Source organism: Myotis daubentonii, chromosome 3 (assembly GCF_963259705.1).
Source record: "Myotis daubentonii chromosome 3, mMyoDau2.1, whole genome shotgun sequence".
In the NCBI taxonomy this organism is placed as follows: Eukaryota; Metazoa; Chordata; class Mammalia; order Chiroptera; family Vespertilionidae; genus Myotis; species Myotis daubentonii.
Window position 1 is genome coordinate 81,882,658 of NC_081842.1, and position 23,963 is coordinate 81,906,620.

The 23,963-nt window shown below is 39.7% G+C and overlaps 1 protein-coding gene across 13 annotated transcripts in view; it reads right to left on the reverse strand.

The window, feature by feature from the left end:
* SENP7 (SUMO specific peptidase 7) overlaps nucleotides 1-23,963 on the reverse strand; it is a 174,117-nt gene that overhangs the window by 29,876 nt on the left and 120,278 nt on the right. For 11 of the 13 annotated variants that reach the window (XM_059688021.1, XM_059688020.1, XM_059688017.1 and 8 more), the window contains 6 exons: nucleotides 23,511-23,629; nucleotides 19,743-19,924; nucleotides 17,979-18,318; nucleotides 16,805-16,962; nucleotides 12,499-12,636; nucleotides 1,684-1,717 (listed from right to left, as the gene is read on the reverse strand). In XM_059688021.1, coding sequence (XP_059544004.1) covers nucleotides 1,684-1,717; nucleotides 12,499-12,636; nucleotides 16,805-16,962; nucleotides 17,979-18,318; nucleotides 19,743-19,924; nucleotides 23,511-23,629 — 971 coding nt within the window. The remainder of the gene's footprint in view (nucleotides 1-1,683; nucleotides 1,718-12,498; nucleotides 12,637-16,804; nucleotides 16,963-17,978; nucleotides 18,319-19,742; nucleotides 19,925-23,510; nucleotides 23,630-23,963) is intronic. The other 2 variants (XM_059688011.1, XM_059688009.1) reach the window with 1 other exon arrangement.

Genomic DNA, 23,963 nt, shown 5'->3' on the forward strand with positions numbered 1-23,963 from the left:
AAGAGGATATCTTAAAAGTCCTAATCACAAAGAAAAACAATTTTTGTAAGTTGAAATAGGAATGCATGTTTACTAGACTTATTGTAGAGATCACTTTGCAATACAGTTTACCTTTGAACAACAAGAAGGTTATGGGCTCAGTATCTAGTACCCTTCCCCCACCAATACGAGTGTCTGCAGATGCTCAAGTCCTCTATATAAAATGGCATAGAGCAATGGCTCTCTGCATTCCAGGATTCCCAACCATGGATCAAAAATAACTGCTTTCAATCTACAGTTGATTGAATCTACAGATACAAAACACAGAAACATGTAGGGCCAACTGAAAAAAATAATCCATGTATATGTGGACCTCTGCAGTGTAAATCCATATTGTTCAAAGGTCAACAGTATATACAATATCAAGTCATTATGTTGTATACCTAAAATTAATATAATGTTATATGTTAATTATACCTCAGTTTAAAAAAATTTGATACATAACTCTGTTACATAGGTCTTTATAGCTTATCTTTTCTGAAATTATTTCCTTTTAAATCACAGGTCTTTGTTTCTGCTAAGTAGCTAATATTATATCATTTCATAATAACTTATCAAAATTTCCTAAATAGGTCTATCAATATATTTCTTCTTTGCCTTATATATTCTTACTATTTACAGTAGCTTCCTAATTAATAGATTCATTATCATACCAAAAATCTGTGATTTCTGTACATGGGTATCTGGGGAGTTCAATTACATTATTTTGATCACATCTTCAATCTTGGAACAAAAGCTTCCTGTTACCTGGTTCATTTCTAAAATGCTATTTGTGTATATATTTTCCTTTTCATTCTTCTCTCACACAAGGTATCCTTTATATTGCTTATTACTTGTTTTCTTATTGTCATTATTTATTCTGAAAGGTTTTCAGTTGGAGAGAGAATGAGAAAATGGCCTGAGTCTTTACTAGTTGCAGGTATATCTCCCAATCTACTTTGCATTATTCAAGTAAAAAATGGCATTTTTAAAAAATCTCTCTTAAAAAAAAACTCTCTTAACCTCTATGTAAAACATTTCACCTGTTTGTATACATTAAAAATTTCCCTATCCTTCTGTCCTTACAGTTCCTATTTTTCCCTTTTCATATATACCAAAACATGTCTTGCTATCAAAACATTTCTGTTAAGCCTAAGAAATTATCATGAGTCCTAACAGGTTTGGCACAGTGGATAGAGCGTCAGCCTGCGGACTGAAGGGTCCCAGGTTCGATTCCGGTCAAGGACATGTACCTTGGTTGCGGACACATCCCCAGTAGGGAGTGTGCAGGAGGCAGCTGATCGATGTTTCTCTCTCATCGATGTTTCTAACTCTCTATCCCTCTCCCCTCCTTTCTGTAAAAAAGCAATACAATATATTTTTTTTAAAAAGAAATTATCATGAGTCCCTTAATACTACTTTACTTGAAGTCATTAAAACAATAGTATACTATTTTCAGTATTTTTAAAACATTTTAACTCCTTTTGAAGCCGCTAAAAAAAAAAGTGTTATGTTGAAAAACATTATTAACCTTGGTTTTATTTAAATTCTATACTGGAAAAAAAATAGAAAACTTGTTGCAGAAAGATTTCAGAATCTTTGCTGACCAATTATTTTATACTACAAATTACAGTGAAAAGTGGTTATAAGACAATGACAGCTTACCTTGAAATGGGATCTTAACATACTTCGGTGTGAACTACAGGAAAAATACAAAAACTGAGTTACACTTAAAATGTTGTTACTATTCAAATTTTCAAATTTTATTTTCAAAATTCAAACTCTACACTAAAAGTACTCAAGCCTTTTTATCAATAAACCAAGAATATGGTTCACTGTAAATACTTAGTTTTATGATAGTTCAAGGATCCTGAACAAGCATCCTATCTAATAAGAAAGAAATATGCAAATTAACCATCACTCAATCACTCCGTCACAAAGATGGTGGCGGCAATGGAGCTGGAGCTAGCAGGAGGCTTGGGTTGCCCCGGCGATGGAGGAAACCAAGCTTCCCGCCTGCCCTGCCTGGCCCTTGGCTCCGCTCAAGGCTACAAAGTTTCAATTATAGAAGATAAATAAATCCCAGATACCTACTGGGAAAAAAAAAAAGAAAAGAACAGGCTGGGAGCTTGGGTCACCGGGGGGTGTGGCCAGCCTGAAAACGGCCCTCAGTCCCTCACCCAGGCTGGCCAGGCACCCCAGTAGGGACCCCCCACCCTGAAGGGGCTGTGGCCAGCCTGCAAACAGCCATCAGCCCCTCACCCAGGCTGGCCAGGAACCATGCGGGACTCCCACCCTGATCCGGGACACCCTTCAGGGCAAACCAGCTGGCCCCCACTCATGTACCAGGCCTCTATCCTATAAAATAAAAGGGTAATATGCAAATTGACCCTAACAGCAGAACCACTGGGAATGACTGGTCACTATGAGTCACACTGACCACCAGGGGGCAGATGCTCAATGCAGGAGCTGTCGCCTGGTGGTGTGCTCTCACAGGGGGAGCTCTGCTCAGCCACAAACCAGGCTGACGGTTGCCAGCACAGTGGTGGTGGCGGGAGCCTCTCCTGCCTCCTCAGCAGCGCTAAGGATGTCCAACTGCAGCTTAGGCCTGCTCCCCGCTGGCAAGTAGACATCCCCTGAGGGCTCCTGGGCTATCAGACGGATGTCTGACTGCCAGCTTAGGCCCAATCCCCTGGGAGCAGCCTAAGCCAGCGGGTGGACATCCCCCAAGGGGTCCCAGACTGCGAGAGGGCATAGGCTGGGCTGAAGGACACCCCTCCCCCGAGTGCACAAATTTTTGTGCACTGGGCCTCTAGTCCTAATATATGAAAACCCAGGGTCCATAACAACCGACCAAAAGCTCCACCAAACACTGGCAGTCCTGCAGTCAGTGCTGGGCTGCCATGGCGACCCAGCACTGACTGCCAAGGGGGCTGCGGATCAGGCCCAGAGAGAGGCCTGGAGAGAGAGGCATGGTCTGATCTGCAGCCTCCATGGCAGCTGTTGATCAGCCATTGCCTCTCTCTTTCTCTCCAGGCTTCACAAGCAGCCACACCTCTGTTTCTCTCCAGGCCTCTGTGGGGGCTGCTGATCAGCCCCGCCTCTCTGATCAGGCCCAGAAGTTGGCCCGGAGATGCTGACTAGCATAGAAACTGACCAATCAGAACCAAATCTGGGTGAACTGTGAGGAGCCAATGGCTGCCTAGGAGGCGGAGCTTTTGACGCTGATTGGATAGAAACCAACCAATCAGAACCAAATTGGCCAGCAGGGGAGAGGCATTAGGGGCGAGATCAGGCCGGCAGGGGAGAGCAATTGGGGTGAGATCAGGCTGGCAGGGGAGGGCCATTGGGGGCGAGATCAGGCCAGCAAGGGAGGGCAGTTTGGGGCAACCAGGCCGGCAGAAGAGGGCAGTTGGGGGAGAGATCAGGCCAGCAGGGGAGGGCAGTTGAGATGCGATCAGGCCAGCAGGAAGGGCAGTTAGAGGCAATCAGGCAGGCAGTGGCAGTTAGGGGCTAGATCAGGCCACAGGGGAGAGCAGTTGGGAGCAAGATCAGGCTGGCAGGGGAGGGCAGTTAGGGGCAATCAGGCAGGCAGGAAGAGGCAGTTAGGAGTGATCAGGCAGGCAGGCAGGTTATTTATTATAGCCCAGATTTGGAAGCATCCCAAGTATCCAACAGTAGATGAGTGGATAAAGAGCTCTGGTACATTTACACAATGGAATAACACTCAGCTATAAAAAATAAAAAAAATTAAAAAAGGAAGGAAATCCTACCTTTTGCAACAACATGTATGGACCTGGAGAGTATTATGCTAAGTGAAATAAGCCAGTCAGAGAATGGCAAATACCATATGATTTCACTTACTAGTATATGTGGAATCTAATCAACAAAATTAACTAACAAACAAAATAGAAACAGACCCATAGATAGAGAGAATAGATTGACAGCAGTAAGAGAGGAGGGGGTAGAGGATTGGGTAAAAAAGGTGAAGGGATTAAACAAACAAACAAATAAATACCTCACAGACAGATAACAGTATGGTGATTACCAGAGGAAAAAGGGAATGGGAGGGGAAAAGGCAGGAGAGGTTAAAGGGAAATAAATGGTAATGGAAGACTTGACTTGGGTGAACACACAATACAGGTGATGTATTACAGAATTACACCCCTGAAACTTATATACTTTTATTAACTAATATCACCCTAATAAATTAAATAAAAAAGAACCCTGTGTAAATAATTTAAATCTCAATGAGCTCATTTTAAAAAGCAAGTAAGACTTTACTTAGTATATTTTTCAAAAATGTTTCCTGAATTTTTAAAGAAGAAATAAGACAAAGTTCAAAAGAAACCACCAAGAGATGTCACTGACTTGGATAAATAAGTTGTCACTGACTAGTAAATAAACCAATCACAAAACAGGGTGTAATTTTTGGCTTTGTTGACAGTCCCAGCATTCATCTTTCCTTGTTTCATGCTACAAATTCCCTTCCCACTAAGGATTCAGCAAGGTTCTTGCTCTTTCTGCTCCTTCTGCCACGACACTAATTTTCTCTAGGTACCTCGTCTGTATATCTGACCTCCTTAACCCTTTGAGTGCCAACCAATATCCTGGGAACTATGCTAAAATTGCCAAGGCATTTTTGCTGATTTTACAGGAGTTTAGGGGGGAAAAAATGAATCGCAAGTAAATGAAGTTACATATTCAAAAACTTAAGAAAATCTTTACTACATTTGTTTTCATCTTTGACATATATTGTTTGCTGATTGTATTATAAAATACTAGTAGAAAAGAAATTTGAACAAAACATATAATGTTAAAATAAAATTAACCTCTAGAGTGCCGGGGAGCACAATCGCGCTCCACCTGTCTTTCCCGAAAAGTGCCAGGAGCCCTATCGTGCTCCTCTGCAGTGTCACTATTAGATGCTAGTAGTTCCCTCTTTATTGACAGATGGCACCTAAGTGCAGATTACTTACGATGCCGAATGTTTGTAGTTCTAAAATTGACCACTGGCATTTATCTGGCTAATTTTCATAATTTTTTTCCTAAACTGCTGTAAAATCAGCAAAAATGCCTTGGCAATTTTAGCATAGTTCCTAGGATATTGGTTGGCACTCAAAGGGTTAATGTTGACTTTGAATACATGAATGAAGATTATTTAACTTTTAATAAGAATTGGCATATTTAGCAATATCATCATCTACACTAATAAAAGAGAAACATGGTAAATGGCGTACGACCGCTACCCTTCCCATCGGCTAATCCCCCTGTCACTCACAGAGTAGGGCTGAGATATGCAAATTAACTGGCAGCCAAGATGGCGGCCGGCAGCCAGGCAGCTGATGGGAACAGGGAGGCTTGCTTGCGTCAGTGACGGAGAACTCCAACGTTCCCCGCCTGACTTGCCGGCCTCTCAGCTGCAACTCTAAGCAACTATGTTGCAAATATAGAAGCTAAAAAAAACCCAGAAACCTGCTTTACTCAGTGGGGCTTCAGCCAGCCGGACCGCAACATTGTATCACATACAGAAGGTAAACAAAGGCCAGAAACCTGTTTTCAGCAGCCGAGGCCTCTGAGCTAAAGATGGCCCAGAATAAAAAGAAAAAAAAGAAAAAAGGAACGGTTGGGAGCTTCAGTCCCAGCCTGAAAACAGCCCTCAGGCCCTCACCCAGGCTGGCCAGGCACCCCAGTGGGGACCCCCACCCTGATCCAGGACACCCTTCAGGGCAAATCAGCCAGCCCCCACCCATGCACCAGGCCTCTATTCTATATAGTAAAAGGGTAATATGCCTCCCGGCACCGGGATCAGCGTGACAGGGGGCGGGGCCCCAACCCCTCTCCCACCATGGGCCCTGCTCTGTGTGTGACAGGGTAGAGCCATAACCTCCCCATTGGCCCTGCCCTGAGTGTGACAGTGGCGGCACCCCAACCCCCTGATCGGCCCTGCTCTGTGGGTGATAGAGGGCGGCGCCCCAACCCCCTGATCCGCCCTGCCCTGAGTGTGACAGGGGGCGGTGCCCCAACTCTCCTATTGGCCCTACTCTGTGAGTGACAGGGGGGAGCTCCCCAACCCCCTGATTGACCCTGCACTGTGCATGACAGGGTATGGAGCCCCAACCCCCCTGATGGGCCCTGCTCTGTGCGTAACAGGGGGTGGCTCTGCAACCTCCCCATCGACCCTGCCTTGAGTGTGCCCTACCCTGAGCGTGACTGAGGGTGGCATCGCAACCTCCCAATCCGCCCTGCTCTGTTCATGACAGGGGAAGGCGCCCCATCTCCCCAGTCGGCCCTGCTCTAAGCCCCACCAGGGGGTGCACCTAGGGATTGGGCCTGCCCTCTGACACCCGGGAGCAGGCCTAAGCCAGCAGGTCGTTATCTCCCGAGGGGTCCCAGACTGCAAGAGGGCACAGGCCGGTCTGAGAGACCCCCCCTTCCCCCGAGTGCACAAATTTTTGTGCACCGGGCCTCTAGTCACTAATAAAAGCAGACTTAGAACTGGACACCATTTCGAAGCTTTAGGGCTACAAAATCTGAGTAAACTTCATAAAATCGTAGTACCTGTAAAAAATTAGGCAGATAAATGCCAGTGGTCAATTTTAGAACTACAAACATTCGGCATCATAAGTAATCTGCACTTAGGTGCCATCTGTTAATAAAGAGTGAACTACTAGCATCTAATAGTGATACTGCAGGAGGAGCGTGATAGCGCTCCCAGCACTTTTGGCGAAAGACAGGAGTGCAATCGCGCTCCCCAGCACTCTAGGGGTTAAGCGTTGCTTTTATGATAAACTCTCAAGGGTTGTAGAGCACACCTAAATCTTCCATGTACCATCTAAAATAGGCTTGTGCTTTTACATTTGTTTTTCCATTAATGCCAAGTGAATTCATGCTTATTTATTTATTCATTAGCTAGGTTTCTTTTTTGAGCAACACATTTATAAAACTGTCGACCAAATCAGGGGTACAGTCTATGAGCACAAAGCAAAATCAAACATGGTCTTGGTACATGGGTACCTAAATTAACTGTCAACAGAGTTCCAAATAAATAAGAAACAATGTTCAGTGAAATCACAGATTTACTGTGACTCCATTACTTTTATCAATGTAAAAATTATTTCATATTGTAGTTTCACAAATATAAAATTCATATTTCATAGTGTAAGTTAGGCACTAAAGCAAAATTCGAGCAAAATGGCACATGAATTAAAAGCTGATCTTCGGGTTCAAATCCTACCTCTATTATCTCTACTAAAACAAATAGCAAGTAGATACTTATGTAACTTACTAAACTTCTTTTAGCTTTAGATATGTCCCTTAATCAAGGGGAACTATTATCATTAGATACTAGCATCTGATTAATAAGCACATTAACTAGTTTAATTTAGTCAAATTCACCTTATTATTCTGTCACTTTCACACAGCTGCTACATACAGGGTGTCCCCAAAAATGTACATACTTAAACAGCTGACAGCTGTTAAATGAAAATGAAATGTATTTTAATAAACACTGCCTTTGTAATTACACTCAATGTGTGTATACATTTTGGGGGGACGCCCTGTATATGTGACGTGTATTTTCCAGTGCCAAATTCCTTCTGACATGTTTCACTGGGTCTTTAATCTCATAAAAGATACCTTAGCAAATGAAAATAACTAGTGATAGATAATGAATATAAGAGTGATGCTTTTAAAATTTGATAGTCATTACTACAAAATTATGAACTAGAAGTAGTGCATCTATGTATCTTTGGCCTCTACTTTCTATGTTATTCTCTCATTCTTTCACTGTAAGTATTCTTGTCCTATCAAACCTTTCAGCTTGGCAAGGATTTGATACTCACTTATACCTTTGTATGATGATTAATCCATTATGTAACCTCTCTGAAAGGTAAAGCCTTATTCCTAGCAAAAATTTAATCTCCAGGTAAGAACATGAGAAAAATAATTTTGTGGGGGAAAAAATGATGTTTTTGTGGGGATAAGGTAAACCCAGTTCTCCGAAATCATGTCACATCTATCTAACATAAGAAAAAGGCTGAACATAAGAGCTATTTTTATAACTTGTTACAATAGCCCATAGAGTTCTCTCAACATAAGAGATACTTAATAAACATTTTCCTGCTACCAACAAAGTTGAGATCTAAACACGAAATGTTCACATCTAGTGCAGCATTCTCTACACCAGATATTTTCAACCTATGTGCCGTAAGAATTTTTAAAACATTCAATACTGACTGTTTAGATCTCTTTTCCCTTGTATTGTCAAATGAAAAAATAACAATAGCTAGCACAATAGTCATCCAGTGTGAATGCCCTGTCTTGAACCATAAATATGTATCAATATATATAAACGGCTAAACAACCGTCCGACTGACTGACCATCTGACCAGCCAGTAGGTGTGATGCGCACTGACCACCAGGGGGCAGACACTCAATCCAGGAGCTGCCAAGCGACAGCAACTTTGCAGAGTGCCCTCTCATTCTCCAGGACCCCTTGGGGAATGTCGGAGAGCCGGGTTCGGCCCGATCCCCGGAGGCCAGGCCAAGGGACCCCACCTACCGGAGGGAACTCGCTCACTCCACGGATGACCTATGAGCCGCAGAGCTACCCCAGATGCAGCATCCAGGAAGGTACCACGGGAGGTGGGCTCCAGGGCCTGTCTGCCCGTCTTGCCCAGTCCTGCCCCGCTGGCCACCTTCTAATTACCTTTCAATGTGCACCAATCCATGCACCAGGGCACTAGTGTTATCTACACTAATAAAAGAGAAAAATGGTAATTGGCGTACGACGATACCCTTTTCATTGGCTAATCAGGGCTATATGCAAATTAACTGCCAACTAAGATTGGCAGTTAACTGCCAACTAAGATTGGCAGTTAACTGCCAACAAGATGGCGGTTAATTTGCATATGTAGGCACAATGCAGGGAGGCGAAAGGGAAAGCAGGAAGAAGTCCCCTGCCACTGACAGTGATCGGAAACCCAGGGGGGAGCTAAGAGCTGGGGGGCAGGGCAAAGGCGACCCCCGCCTTTGCCCTGCCCCCCAGCCATGATTGGAGAATCAGGCACCTTTTCCGCCCTGGCCAGTGATAGCAGGAAGTAGGGGTGGAGCCAGCGATGGGAGCTGGGCACAGTCGAAGCTGGCAGTCCCAGGAGCTAGGGGTCCCTTGCCTGGGCCTAAAGCAAAGCCCACGATCGTGGGGCCACTGCAGCTGCGGATCCCCGCTGCCCAGGCCGGATGCCTAGGCCAGAGGCGTCAGGCCTGGGCAAGGGGCCGATCCTGCGATTGGAGGGTGATGGGGGTCAACGCCTGAGGGCTCCCAGTATGTGAGAGGGGGCAGGCTGGGCTGAGGGACACTCCCCCCCTCCACACACACCCAGTGCACGAATTTCGTGCACCGGGCCCCTAGTCCTATATAATAAAGCGGTGGTATGCAAATTAACCCTAACACACTCACAAGATGGCTGCCTATGACCAGGCCGGCAGGGTAGAGTTAGTGAGGGACGACCAAACGACTGAACAAGCAGGCTGCATGGGGCAACCAGGCCGGCAGGGGAGTTAGTGAGGGATAACCAAACAACTGAACCGCAGACTGCATGGGGCGACGAGGCCAGGGGGGTGGTCATGAGGAGCAACCAGGCCGGCGGGGGGGTGGGGGGCAGTTGGGGGCGATTAGGCTGGCAGAGGTGGACAGTTGGGGGTGACCAGGCCAGCAGAGGGGGCAGTAAGAGGTGACCAGGCCAATGGGAGGGGCAATTAGGAATGACCAGGCCGGCAGGGAAAGGGTAGTTTGGGGTGACCTGGCCAGCAGCAGGGAGCAGTTAGGGGTGACCAAGCAGGCAGGCAGGTAAGCGATTAGGAGCCAGTGGTCCAGGATTGTGAGAGGGATGTCCAACTGCCGACTTTTTAAATTTTTAATTTAATTATATTTTTGTAATTTTTTAAAATTGTTTATGTTCTCTCCATTATAACATAGCTGTTTTATTTTTGCTGAATTCCTTTCAGTCTTTGCTCACATGCATATATTTTACCTGCATATATTTGCTTTGATTTACTAAACCACTTTCTAATAATCAGACATTTAAGTTTTTTACTTTAATTATAAGAAGTGTTCCAACAAACAGGTTTTAAGACATATTTTATGACACTTATTGAATATCTGCAGTCCCCTATTATTTGTAATAGCAAAATACTGGGAGACCTGAAATGTCTAAGAGTCAAGAATTAAGGACAAGGAAATCCAAGTATCTTAAAACAGGTACATGAATTAAATTAGTTTACGTATGGTGAGTTACAAAACAGTATGTATGTTTTAAACATATATATCTAATATGAAGAATATAGAATGATATACAATTTAGAATCAGGGGCAGTTTTCTCTAGATAAACAAGATTATAGGTGTTCTTTAAATTACTCCTTTATTCATTTCTAGTTTTTTGTTTGGTTTTATTTTTTGCCCATAACAAGCCCACCTGACTGTGTAATAACAATTAATATATTAATTAATAACAACCCACTGTTGAATATTTGATTTCCCTCTCCAGCTAATCAATTATTGTCATATATTGAAGTTACCCAATATTTTGCCATTACAAAGAACTCAACAAAAAAACTGGTTAAACCTGAATTTAAAATAAAAAAAGCAAAATGCAGTGGGAGCGATGAAAAGTGGGGGGAAAAAAATCCCTTGAAGAATTGTAAAATCACCCAAGCATGTAAAAAACATTCATATCTGAAAACTAGTGATGAGGGAACACTGCTCTTGAGCTTTCAATCAAAGCGATTTTAACTATATCACAAGCTATCATTATTTGTAGTTCACATGATATGTTGGATTTGTACAGAATGTTTACTCTATTGGGATTAGGTTTTACCTCACACTGTCACCAAGTAAACATCTACTTTAAGACTTAAAGCAAGCACTCTCTTCTCTGTGAAGTAGCCTCTGATTCTTCCAGACAGATACAGGTACTCATTCCCATATGTACCCTTTTTGTACATATTTCCATTGTACATTTTACCATAATCTAAAGTCTCTATTTATGTGTCTATTGCTTCCATCCTATATAATAAAAGGGTAATATGCAAATTGACCCTAACAGCGGAATGACTGGGAACAAATGATGCATACTGACCACCAGGGGGCAGACACTCAACAGGGGGAGGTCTGCTCAGCCACAAGCCAGGCTGACAGCTGCGAGCCCAGCAGCAGTGGCAGGCGCCTCTCCCGCCTCCTCGGCAACACTAAGAATGTCCAACTGCGACGTAGGTCCACTCCCTATGGGACATCCCCCGAGGGCTTCCGGGCTGCCAGAGAGATGTCTGACTGCCAGCTTAGGCCCAATCCCCTGGGGAGTAGGCCTAAGCTGGCAGGTGGACATCCCCCAAGGGGTCCCAGACTGTGAGAGGGCACAGGCCGAGCTGAGGGACCCTCTCCCTGAGTGCATGAATTTTCATGCACTGGGCCTCTAGTTATACTGTAAACTCCTTGAAAGCAGAGGCCATGTCTTACTATTTTTATATTCCCTGCTTTATTTCTAACACAGTGAAACATCAATAAAACTTCTAGGAAAAAATACTTAAGTTATAATCTGATGTAGTCAATTCATTTTAACCAAAGTTTATAGGGCCTACTTAGATTTAGCCATTTATGGAAGAATAAAAAAAAATAAAAGCATGGCTCTTTATCATAAGAAGCTTAAAGTCTAATGGAGCAGTTCAGGCAAGAATATAAACAATTATAAACACATACAATAAATATTACAATAGCCGAAACCGGTTTGGCTCAGTGGATAGAGCGTCAGCCTGCGGACTGAAAGGTCCCAGGTTCGATTCCGGTCAAGGGCATGTACCTGGATTGCGGGCACATCCCCGGTGGGAGATGTGCAGGAGGCAGCTGATCGATGTTTCTCTCTCATCGATGTTTCTGGCTCTCTATCTCTCTCCCTTCCTCTCTGTAGAAAATCAATAAAATATATTTAAAAAAATAAATAAATAAAAATAAATAAATAAATAAATAAATATTACAATAGATGTACAAACAAAGTGCTACAAGTACACAGTAAAGGGAGAAGTTAATTCTGGCTAGAAAGAAGAAATCACAAAAGGATTCCTAGAAGAGGAAGTATTTCACATAAGCCTTAATGAGATGTCTTATTTGCGCTCCCAACTGCAACCTGAATAAAAATATAATTTACCAGTAAATTAATTTTATAGCTCAAAAACTATCAATATGTAGTTTTTATACATGATTTTCATTAGTCAGATCAGAAATATAATTTTAGGACATTCCCCTGTGATTTTAGGAATCCCCCTCCAATTAAAGACGTGTTTCAATGTATGACAAATTTAAATTGTCCCATATCAAATTATTCTCAGTTCTATTTTCACTTGCACTAAAAAAAGAGAAGATAATATGAACTACTTTGTCTAATATCCAAAACTAAAAAAAAGAAAAAAAAATTAGATATACTTACTGTAACACAACCTTTAGAAGCTCCTTTTATTTTACCAATATAAATAGAAGTAAATACAAAATCCAGTTGTAGATCCATCTCATTACTAGGCATAATACAGGAAGTGTTTTCCATGGCAGGACATAATTCAGATGAAGCCTAACAAGGAATAAATTATAAAATTCTTATAACCCTAAGTATTATATAAATGTTGACAATGCTTTTCCAAAGTCAGATACTTCTTTAAATTACTATTAATGGAACTGAAGAATTTTTTACTGTTGTTACTGTGAGGAAATATTATCTAGATTACTTTTCTTAAAAACTATGATTTACCTTGAGAAAATTACTCCAAATAGTCGATTCCTAAATTAATTCCGGGTCTAAGTTCTAGAAATTAGAACTGCATCAATCTTCCTCTGTATCAAAGGCATGATTTCAAACTCAATATTCCCTTTATTCATTATTAATGCAATAGAAGTAAATTAAGATTTATATAGTGATTTAGTTTAAAATGAGTTTTTAAATATACTCTCTCTTTTCATCCCACAACCACTCCATGAAGTAGTTCTCTTTTTTCCCACTTCTTAAGATAATAGATGTTTTGGTTGGTTAAGTGACTTGCCCAAGGTAATGCAGTTACTAAAAAGCAGAGCTAAGACAAATACAAGTCTCTATCGCCAAGCCAAGAGTTATTTCAACCACATAAAATTGCTTCCATAAACAAGATGATGCTCTTAGCTGCTGAGAGTTTAGTGATGAATAAAGGGATATAAATACCTAAAACCCATCAGTTACATAAAATCTATGTTTTACTATATGATCTATGTCTGAGGATAGCCAACCAGTTGCCTAAAACTTCAAAATTCATACCACTTCCATACAAACAACTACAGAACTCTGCTTTTAAATGGCAACAGATGACCAGGCAGTATCAGCAACAGCTGCTGCCCACAACCTCTACTGCATTCTACACTGTGTGAAAATGACTTTTTCAACCCCATGTTTGCCTTGCCTTTGCACGTTATCTTGCTTTAAGCCTAACATCACAAGTAACCAAATAAATTATCACTAGAGCAATCATGCATGTATTAACTCTCTACCTACCTCTAGAAAATATTAGTCCTCATCTAAAACTTACACAGTACTCATTATTTTTAACGCAGTTCATAATGATTGCTTAATGGAATTTTTTTGTCATTCTTGTCTTTTATTGTTTACTATACTATTCTGATCCCCTAAGTAAAAAGGGGAATCAAATCAACTATAGGTGATTGTAATCAGTTGGAGAAAACTCTGTCTTTCTCTGTTTAAGTAATAAAATTACAAGATAGAATAGAAATAATTTCTTATTGGACATCACAGTTTGTAAAGACTAACTGCCTCCCAAAAATGAGCAATCCATGTTTCTCATAACTTCACCTGAAACTGGAAACAAGGGAGAGTGTGGCGATGTTATGGTATTCTGCCTTATAGATGCTGGTAGGTCTCCACATTATTTGCTACTTGGCTGTGATCATGTTCTGTCAGTTCTACAGGAGATGTTACTTTTTAAAAATTTTTTATTGATTGGCCCTAACCGGTTTGGCTCAGTGGATAGAGCGTCAGCCTGCGGACTGAAGGGTCCCGGGTTCGATTCTGGTCAAGGGCATGTACCTTGGTTGCGGTCACATCCCCAGTAGGGGGTGTGCAGGAGGCAGCTGATCAATGTTTCTCTCTCATCGATGTTTCTCTCTACCCCTCTCCCTTCTTCTCTGTAAAAAATCAATAAAAAAAATTTTTTTTAATTTTTATTGATTGATTGGTGAGAGAGAGAGACAAAGAAAGACAGAGAGAAGAGAGATTTGTGTTCCACCTGTTTATGCATTCGTTGCTTGCTTCTTGTAAGTGCTCTGACCAGGGATTGAACCCAAAACCTTGGCGTATTGGGACGATGCTCTAACCCAATGGTTGGCGAACGGCGGTTCGCGAGCCACGTGCGGCTCTTTGGCCCCTTGAGTGTAGCTCTTCCACAAAATACCACATGCGGGCGCACACGTACAGTGCGATTGAAACTTCGTGGCCCATGCGCAGAAGTCGGTATTTTGTGGAAGAGCCACACTCAAGGGGCCAAAGAGCCGCATGTGGCTCGCGAGCCACAGTTTGCCGACCACTGCATGAGCTACCCAGTCAGGGCCTGTTATTTCCCTATAATATGATCTTTCATACTGCATTGTAAACTTATATGCTGCCAAAGGAACTATAATTCATCTAGAAAAGGGATGGGGAACCATTTTTCTGCTAAGGGCCATTTGGATATTTATAACATCATTTGTGGGCCAAAATTATCAACTTAAAAATTAGCCTGCTATATTTGGTCGAACATTTAATTAACTCACCCCTAATGGCTTGGCAGAGCCAGACCAAAGGATTTTGCTGGCCTTTGCCAGATGTCTCTTACCCCTGATTCTAGAAGTTTGAACTCATTATCAACAATGACACTGTTTTAATTACAAAAACAACTAACCCATCAAGTATGCTATTGCCCAATGGGCAAGAACGGTTACATTTTAACAAAAATTCAGAACACAGTTGCTGACGTGATCTCTGTACGGAATTCTTTTTATTTTTTTTTAATATATTTTATTGATTTTTTACAGAGAGGAAGGGAGAGAGACAGAGTTAGAAACATCGATGCGAGAGAAACATCGATCAGCTGCCTCCTGCACACCACCCACTGGGGATGTGCCCGCAACCAAGGCACATGCCCTTGACCGGAATCGAACCTGGGACCCTTCAGTCCACAGGCCGACGCTCTATCCACTGAGTCAAACTGGTTACGGCATACGGAATTCTTAATGCAATAGAAATACTGGTGAAACTAATCACACCATCAGACTGTTTTTATAAAACTGACCAAATTCTTCATCACATTCTACAGAATAACAGCCTCTGACATTATTTAAGAACAGACAGAAGTTTACCATAATTCTGTACTTGTGGTCACTGATAACCATTTCTTAAAAACAACATAATCAGAGGTTCATAATATGAACAAACACTGACAATAAATGACTTGAATCTTACTTTGGAGCTAGACTCTTCAAAGTGCTATGTCAAAAACACAAGTGGCTGACAGTAAACCATCAGAGACTATCATTTATTATGTTCTGTAAGAAGGAAAATAAAAAAGGACTTTGCCGAAACCAGTTTGGCTCAGTGGATAGAGCGTCGGCTTGCGGACTGAAAGGTCCCAGGTTCGATTCCGGTCAAGGGCATATACCTGGGTTGCGGGCGCATCCCCAGTAGATGTGCAGGAGGCAGCTGATTGATGTTTCTAACTCTCTCTCTCCCTTCCTCTCTGTAAAAAATCAATAAAATATATTTTTAAAAAAAAAAAGGACTTAAACTGATGGCAGAAGCAGGATTTGAACACAAGTTTGTATATCTCCAGAAGCCATGCTCTCTCCTCTATATTGTATTGCCTTAATAGCATGTGAGGGAAAGGAATAAGTCCCAGTGGTTATAGTACTGCAAGACCAGAAAAATATTGGAAACTTTTACCCTAGAAAAAGTTTCGATAAAGTTCTTAAATGTCTAATGAGAACTATTAAAAATAAGTACAGTGGGGCCTTGACTTACGACTGTCCCGACTAACAAGTTTTTCAAGATACGAGCCATCTCTCGGCCGATTTTTTGCTGTGAGTTGTGAGCTAAAATTCGAGTTACGAGCCAGCTTCAGATACCCCACCGCTAGTTGGCGCAGAGAACGTCACAGTGAACGCCACAACATCAGCCCAGCATCACGTGTCTCACTCATTCACTTTAAGATTTGACATATGAGCCAAAACCGGTTTGGCTCAGTGGATGGAGCGTCGGCCTGCGGACTGAAGGGTCCCGGGTTCGACTCCAGTCAAGGGCATGTGCCTGGGTTGCGGGCACATCCCCAGTAGGAGATGTGCAGGAGGCAGCTGATGGATGTTTCTCTCTCATCGATGTTTCTGGCTCTCTGTCTCTCTCCCTTTCTCTCTGTAGAAAATCAATAAAATATATTTAAAAAAAAAAAAAGATTTGACATACGAGTAATTTGAGTTATGAGCTCTGTCACGGAACGAATTAAACTCGTAAGTCAAGGCCCCACTGTAATATAAATGACTAGAAAAAAATGGTATAATCCTTTCACTTCAAAATAAAGATAAATACATATTTCTCTGAAACTAATCTCAAAATTCAAACTAAAAGAAATGAGTAACTTTTATTACAATATTTTCCTTGATGAAACAAAAAATGGTTTTAGCCAAAAGTGAATATTTCACTATTTATCTACTAGAAGGCAGAAATAAATTACCTGTACGGATTCACATGTAGTCAATGGTAGTTCTGACAATGCTGATTCAGAAATACTCTCATTCTCATTACTGACGTCATGGTCTTGCTTAGATTGTAACTTAAGAATTTCTGAATTTTTATGTTCAATGGGTCCTTCTTCATCACTGGAAACAACAACTAAAAAGGCAAAATGTAAAAAAATAAAAAGGAGAAATGTATTTTTTTTAATGTGTCTCAATAATCACTTATCAAAAAGAGAACTTCTAATTAATGCTATATATCTTTGATAATCCCATTAAATTTAATCATCCAACTTTATTCTAAATTTAGAAACTGGCCTATCACTCATTCATTATCTGATTTATACTAGCTATGTGCAATAATTTCAAATTAGTACTATTATTTAGCAGTTACCTGCAGATATAAAGCCATGAGAAGAACTTAGGAACAAGTTCTAGTCCTGGTAATGTATTTTACCATCACTCTAACCCAGCCATGGGCAAACTACGGCCCGCAGGCCGGATCCGGCCCGTTTGAAATGAATAAAACTATTGAAATAAAAAAAAAAGACCGTATCCTTTTATGTAATGATGTTTACTTTGAATTTATATTAGTTCACACAAACACTCCACCCATGCTTTTGTTCCGGCCCTCCGGTCCAGTTTAAGAACCCATTGTGGCCCTCGAGTCAAAAAGTTTGCCTACCCCTGCTCTAACCTATACTTTAAATCCTATTACATTAGTTGCTTCCAGGAGAGGGAACTGGATGGCTAGGGAAAGATGTGGAAGACTATTCATTGTATATCCTTTTATGTACCATGTGACAACATCAAATACTCAAAAGTTAAATAAAATTAATGACAATAATTAAACAGCACCTAAACTCTGTGTACTTCAGCTTCATCAACCAAATGGCAATAATGATGATTCCTATAGGATCTTTTAAAATCTGATGAGATGAACTACAGTATACTAATCTAAAAAAAAAAAAATTACTTCATTGTTTTTAACTAAATCAATATTAAAGCTTCATAAAGTCCCAAAACCACAAGTCTTTTTTTTCTAAAGTTAATATACCCCACAGTGATGCCATAAATCTCTTATTGCCTTGGCCAAATTTGTTCAAGAGAAGAAATAAAATAACTAAGTAGAGCAGAAAAAATTAAGACCTTAATAATCCTCCTGTTACTTACTTGGTTCAGCTGAAATCAGTGATTGGTTGCCTTCACTGTGTTCACTTAAAAGAGGCTTTTCTATTGTGTTTAACTTATTCTCATCCTTCTCAACCAGGGTAGCAATCCCCAAAGTATCAGTGGAAATGGAGCTCTCAACAGTTTCAGTAATTGAACAGTCAGAAGTGCTTTTGGGAGCAGCACTCAAAGCCAATTCCTGACTGTTAAGTGAAGGTAGTTCAGTAAAGTCACTTTTCATAGGTTCAGGTGTAATTTCTTTAAGCAGTTTTGGATCTTGATCATGGTTTTCACTTTGCGTTTCAAACTCAGACGATACTGTTGAGTCATTTTCTTGTTCTTTCTGAACATAAATAAATGCATACAAAAAATTAGCGGTTTTCAAAATTGGCTAGCATAATGAATTTTTTTAAGTTTAAATTCCTAAAGGAGAATATAAAAGTAAAAATATAACATTTTTATAATAAAGGGATAGAAAACTACACAATTATACTGCATTACTCTTATAGTTGTCTCCCAAGTATAAAGATATACTGTCTAATCAGACATCTAAACAGTTTTTAAAAGGATAGGATGGTGAGGCTCCCATATTTACAAGGGCTTCAGACGGTGTTCCATGATCTAAGTCAACTTTAGAATGAGAGAATTTTTTTTAAGTTTTGTTTTATAAAAGTAAAGAGCCATATGACATCATGTCTATATATCTTCAGGTGCCATGCTCTCTCCTCTATATTATAGAGAAGTAGCTAGTAACAAGAGCAAAAAATTAAAAACTTAATAAGATAACAATATAAAAAATTGTGAAAATCAATCACTGCCTTCACATCTGTTACTGTATAAATTTAAGTCATGTTTATAATTATAACTCAAAGATATTGAAAGTCCTGAAATGCCTTGTGAATCAAAGAAATCAAAAGCTGTCTCCTTATATTTTTACTAGAGGCCCGGTGCACAAAATTTGTGCACTCAGGGGGCGTCCCTCAGCCCAGCCTGCGCCCTCTCACAGTCCAGGAGCCCACAGGGAGTGAGGCTAAGCTATTAGTTGGACATCCTTAGCGCTGCTGTAGAGACAGGAGAGGCTCCTGCCACCGCCACTGCGCTTGCCAGTTGTGAGCTCTATTTCTGGCTGAGCAGAGCTCCCCCTGTGGGAGTGCATTGACCACTAGGGGGCAGCTCCTGCATTGAGCATCTGCCCCCTGGTGGTTAGTGCGCATCATAGCGACCAGTCGTTCTGCCATTCGGTCTATTTGCATACTAGCCTTTTATTATATAGGACTGTTACTCAATACTAAGTCTTTGAAAATAGGTGCTATATGCACTAAAAATGGTAATTCTTTACTTACAAACTCTAGATAAGAGAAGCTGAAAGAAGTTGGTAAGTAAATTTCTACTGTTAAAATAAATCTCATAAGTTTACAGGCCAAGTGGAAAAGCAATTAACTGCACAGCACAAATAGTATTTGGCTAAAATAAAGGAAAATAATAGAAAACACATCTGAAGGAAATGTACAACAATGTACTAAGTAACGAGTGGAATCAAAGGAGGAGCAAACTTAACTTTTTAACTCATTCATGATATTTAAAGTTTGTTTCAATAACTGTATTAAATGTAAAAAAGTTTCATTTAAATCCTTTTTTAATTTAAAAAATAGACAAAGAAATCTGATGATAAAAGAATAAAGCTAGAAAAACATCATTTGGCCATGGTCAATTCATTTTTATCATAGCACAAATTACTTCATGTCACATCTAAATACCTCTACTTACTGTCAGTTCTGCTGGTTTATAAAAAGAAGTAGTATTATAAGAATCAGGTAAATTACTTCTAAGCCTTTTCTTTCTCTTCCTGGAAATCAGAGTGGGTTCCATTTTTGAATCGGAACATGTACCATTCTTGTTTCTGCTCCCCTCTTCAAGATGATCACAACCTCTACTTTCACTGTTAAGATCTTAAAAAAACAAGGGTCATAAACATAACCAAAAAGTACTGAAAGAATTCCTTTTAGAAGAGCTCTCAGAAACATCATCAAAATTGTTATACTACTTCCAAAGCTAATTTAAAAAAGAATTCCACTGTAAAATTCTCATACTGACCTGGATAAGTATGAAGAGATGCCCTATTTTAAAATGCATACACAAAGTGAATATTCTTTGTACAATAAATATGAGGAAAATATGTAAAAAGGTAGTATTCATTAGTAACCAAAGCAAAGCAACCACAACATGTTTTTACCTTTTGCTGTAACTGCATTCAACTGTACAACCAAAAAGGAGGAGGGGGGGTCTTAATAAAATGTGGATAATTCATATCTTAAAACATTTTTATAATTCATTGATTTTAGAAATTAGTCTTTTTAAAATGTAAGATATAGATAGATAGATAGATAGGTAGGTAGGTAGGTAGGTAGATAGATAGATAGATAGATAGATAGATAGATAGATAGATAGATAGATAATTGAAAAGAACCAATAATTTGAAAAAGTATTGATCACTGTTCTTTTAAAAAGAGCCAAACTACCTTTCTTCGTCATCTGACTGTGATACATAATCATTCACAGTATCAGTTTGCTTTACAGTTAGTTTCTTCTTTTTAAAAATCAAGACCCTGTCATTTGAAGTCTCCAATAAATCTATTACCCTACAGAGAAAAAAGTGCTCCCTTTTTTCGGACAAGAAAGCATTCTTTTGAAACTCATGGCAATTATTACTAAAAATGCTTAATATTTCAGTTATCAAATATATGTATTATACAAAAATACCTTCCAATAGATTCTAACTAACTGAAGGTTATCCTGAACTATTTTGCTTTCTGAATCTATATGAAACTCAAATAGAAGCTCAAAGTTTATGCACAGCAAGTCCCAAGCAGCTTCCTTGAATTCATAACATAGACTTCATGTCACACTAACTAGCCTGACCTCTCCATTCATTCAAAGTTCCTTCAATACTACAAACTATTCTTGCTCCTACTCTAACTTCATAGACACCTAATGACTAACAGTCATAATATCTTTGTTGTTGCTTAAAACACGGGCACTGTGCTTGAGGGCAAAAACTCCAAGACAGTCAACAATCTTCCAATTTCCAAAGAAAATGTTCTTTGCTTCCTCCCCCAGGAAAACAAACCTCCCCCCACCAAATCATCAACACAGTATTTTGAAAAGCACATTAACTTTGTAAACTATAAAAGTAGTTTACACAGGAATTTTCCTTTAACTAGTTTAATATTTGCACATGTCCCAAAACCATCTCATGGAAAACTAATTTATTAGGTTGAGCTAGACATTGTAAAAATAGGATTCTACTTGTGTAATATATATAACTTAACTTGCAAATATTACTAGCATATAAAGTCAATGAGATGAAAAATTTCTGTAAACAAAAAATATTTAATACTAGAGGCCCAGGACATTCGTGCACTTAGGAGAGGGGGTACCTCAGCCCGGCCTGCACCCTTTCAAAGTTGGGGAGCCCCCAGGGATGTCCCATGGGGAGAGGGCCTAAGCCATCAGTTGGACATCCTTAGCATTGCCACAGAGGTGGGCGGCTGCACTCACCAGCCGTCAGCCCAGCTGTGGCTGAGCAGCGCTCCCCCTGTGGGAGCGCACTGACCACCAGGGGGCAGCTCCTGCGTTGAGAGTCTTCCCCCTGGTGGTCAGTATGCATCATAGCAACCAGTCATTCTGCCTTTCTGTCAATTTGCATATTAAGCTATTATTATATAGGATTTTATCGTATTATTTTCTTAAAAACAATTTCCACAAGACAAACTTAATTTGCTACAAAAGAATGGTAAACATGGGCTATAATTCAGAATTCCCATTAATTTATGGCCTTCTGTTAAACAACTGGTATGAGACACAGTCATTAATAGTTATCAAAACATGGTGATTTTTGATAACATTTCAATACCTAATTTTCTTTTTTAAAATTTTTTTTATTGATTTCAGAGAGGAAGGATAGAGGGAGAGAAACATCAGTGAGAGAGACTCATTAATCAGCTGCCTCTTGCACATCCCCTACCAGGGTACAGAGCCCACAACCCAGGCATATGCCCTGACCAAGAATTGAACCATGACCTCCTGGTTCATAGGCTGTACACTCAACAACTGAGCTACATTGGACAGGCAATACCTATTTTTTTAAAATCACTTTACCTATGAGGAGAAACTTCAGGAATACTAAGAAAGTATAAAGCATTTCTTTTATCATGCATTTTTTTCCCCTGCTGTAAATATAAAATTCCACTGTGACTTTGAAGTATGAAGGGCACCAATCAGAAAGCAAAATTCAACTATTCCTATTCTACCTAGAAAAGCAGGGGAATGTGAGGGCTTAATGGTGTCTTGATAGTATCTAAACTGAGCCCATTTGTACAAATACTGATATTTGATAGCCAAAGGTAATCATTGCTGGGAAAGCACAATTCCTAAGAAAAGTCTTTCATTATATGCAGTTAGTGACTAATTCAAAGATTATGAATATGGAGTCACATGTTTTCTATATAGACTGCCCTCATAAGAGTTGCAGCTGGTGTCTTGTATACATCAAAGTTACTAGTGTAAAGTCCTTTTAAGTTTGTCTCTCCCATGAAAAAGCTAATTAAAAATGTGTAAAGAGCTGTGTTTCAAAGGAACTACAAAGTAATTCTGTGGTGTCATTACAGGACCATCTTTTCTTGTGAATAATTTAAAAATTATTTAGAAAATAAGATACCTCATTAATTTGAGATAGCAATAATCCAAGAGATCCATGAAGATGTTAGTTTCACATCTGACTAATGTAGTAAATTGTGAAAATTTTTGAAAATTATTTTAAATTCTTAAAAGAGACAAAAAAGAAAAAATAAGTTAATTCATTAACCCTACATGTCAGGAGGCCTACAAAGAATTTTCAGTAGTCTGGAATGTATTTACCTTTAAAAATGCTAATAATGGCTTGTATTGGTATCTTCCTAGAATTGAGAGAAATTCTAATGAATAAAATATATATTTCATAGGAGGATAAATAGTGAGAAGCTGCTAATAATAATAATAATAATAATAATATAGTTAGCAATAATAACAATCCCAAACATATCCATGGAAACAACACTCAGAAATAGCTAAACAAACATTATAAATTTATAGGTCTATGCCCAGCCCCAACAACAACATAATCAAATTTACTTTTGGATTTAATAAATAGAACAAGAAATATATACTATAGGATACATATTATAAATTTAGCTATTTTCTTTGAGTTGCTAAAATAATCTACCTTTATTTTCACATATCCTTCAAACATAAAATTGAATAAAGTTATTCATAAATTTTGAAAGTATTACAAATGCACCCTGGCTGTTGTGGCTCAGTTGGTCGGAGCATCATCCTGAAGGTGGTGGGCTCAATTCCCGGGCGGTCACGTATGGGAGTCAACTGATGCATTTTTCTCTTTCATCTCTCTCTCTCTCTCTCTCTCTCTCAGTCAATTTTTAAAAATTATTACAAGTGCAATACACAAAAATTTAAATAAGTTTTCAAAGTTAAACAAACCTTTAAACTGAGTATCAGACACTACAAGAGAAATGCCATCATCACCTCTTCTCTTTTCTTTGGTATGTGTAGCCCGCTTTGAACAATTCTTATCTACTGTCTTATTTGGTTGAGAACCCCTGAAAAACAAAATAATAATATACTCAATTCTTTCCAACACAAATAAATTTTGAAGCCAGCTGGCATATATTCAAAACAAAAACCAGGGATTTATAAATACAGTCCCACATAGGAAGAGTATATGATCTGAACAGTAAAAAAATAATGAACTAAGATTTGAGAAATGAGTTCTCATCCCTGTTCTACCCTTAACTAGTGTAGTGTCCTTTTAAGTTTGTTTCTTCGGGGAGAACACAAGACACCCACATCACAGGATTCTCCATATGCACAATGAGCAAAAGAATAATAAAAGTATTAAATACATCAAATTGATTTAAAAAGTAAAAATTTCAT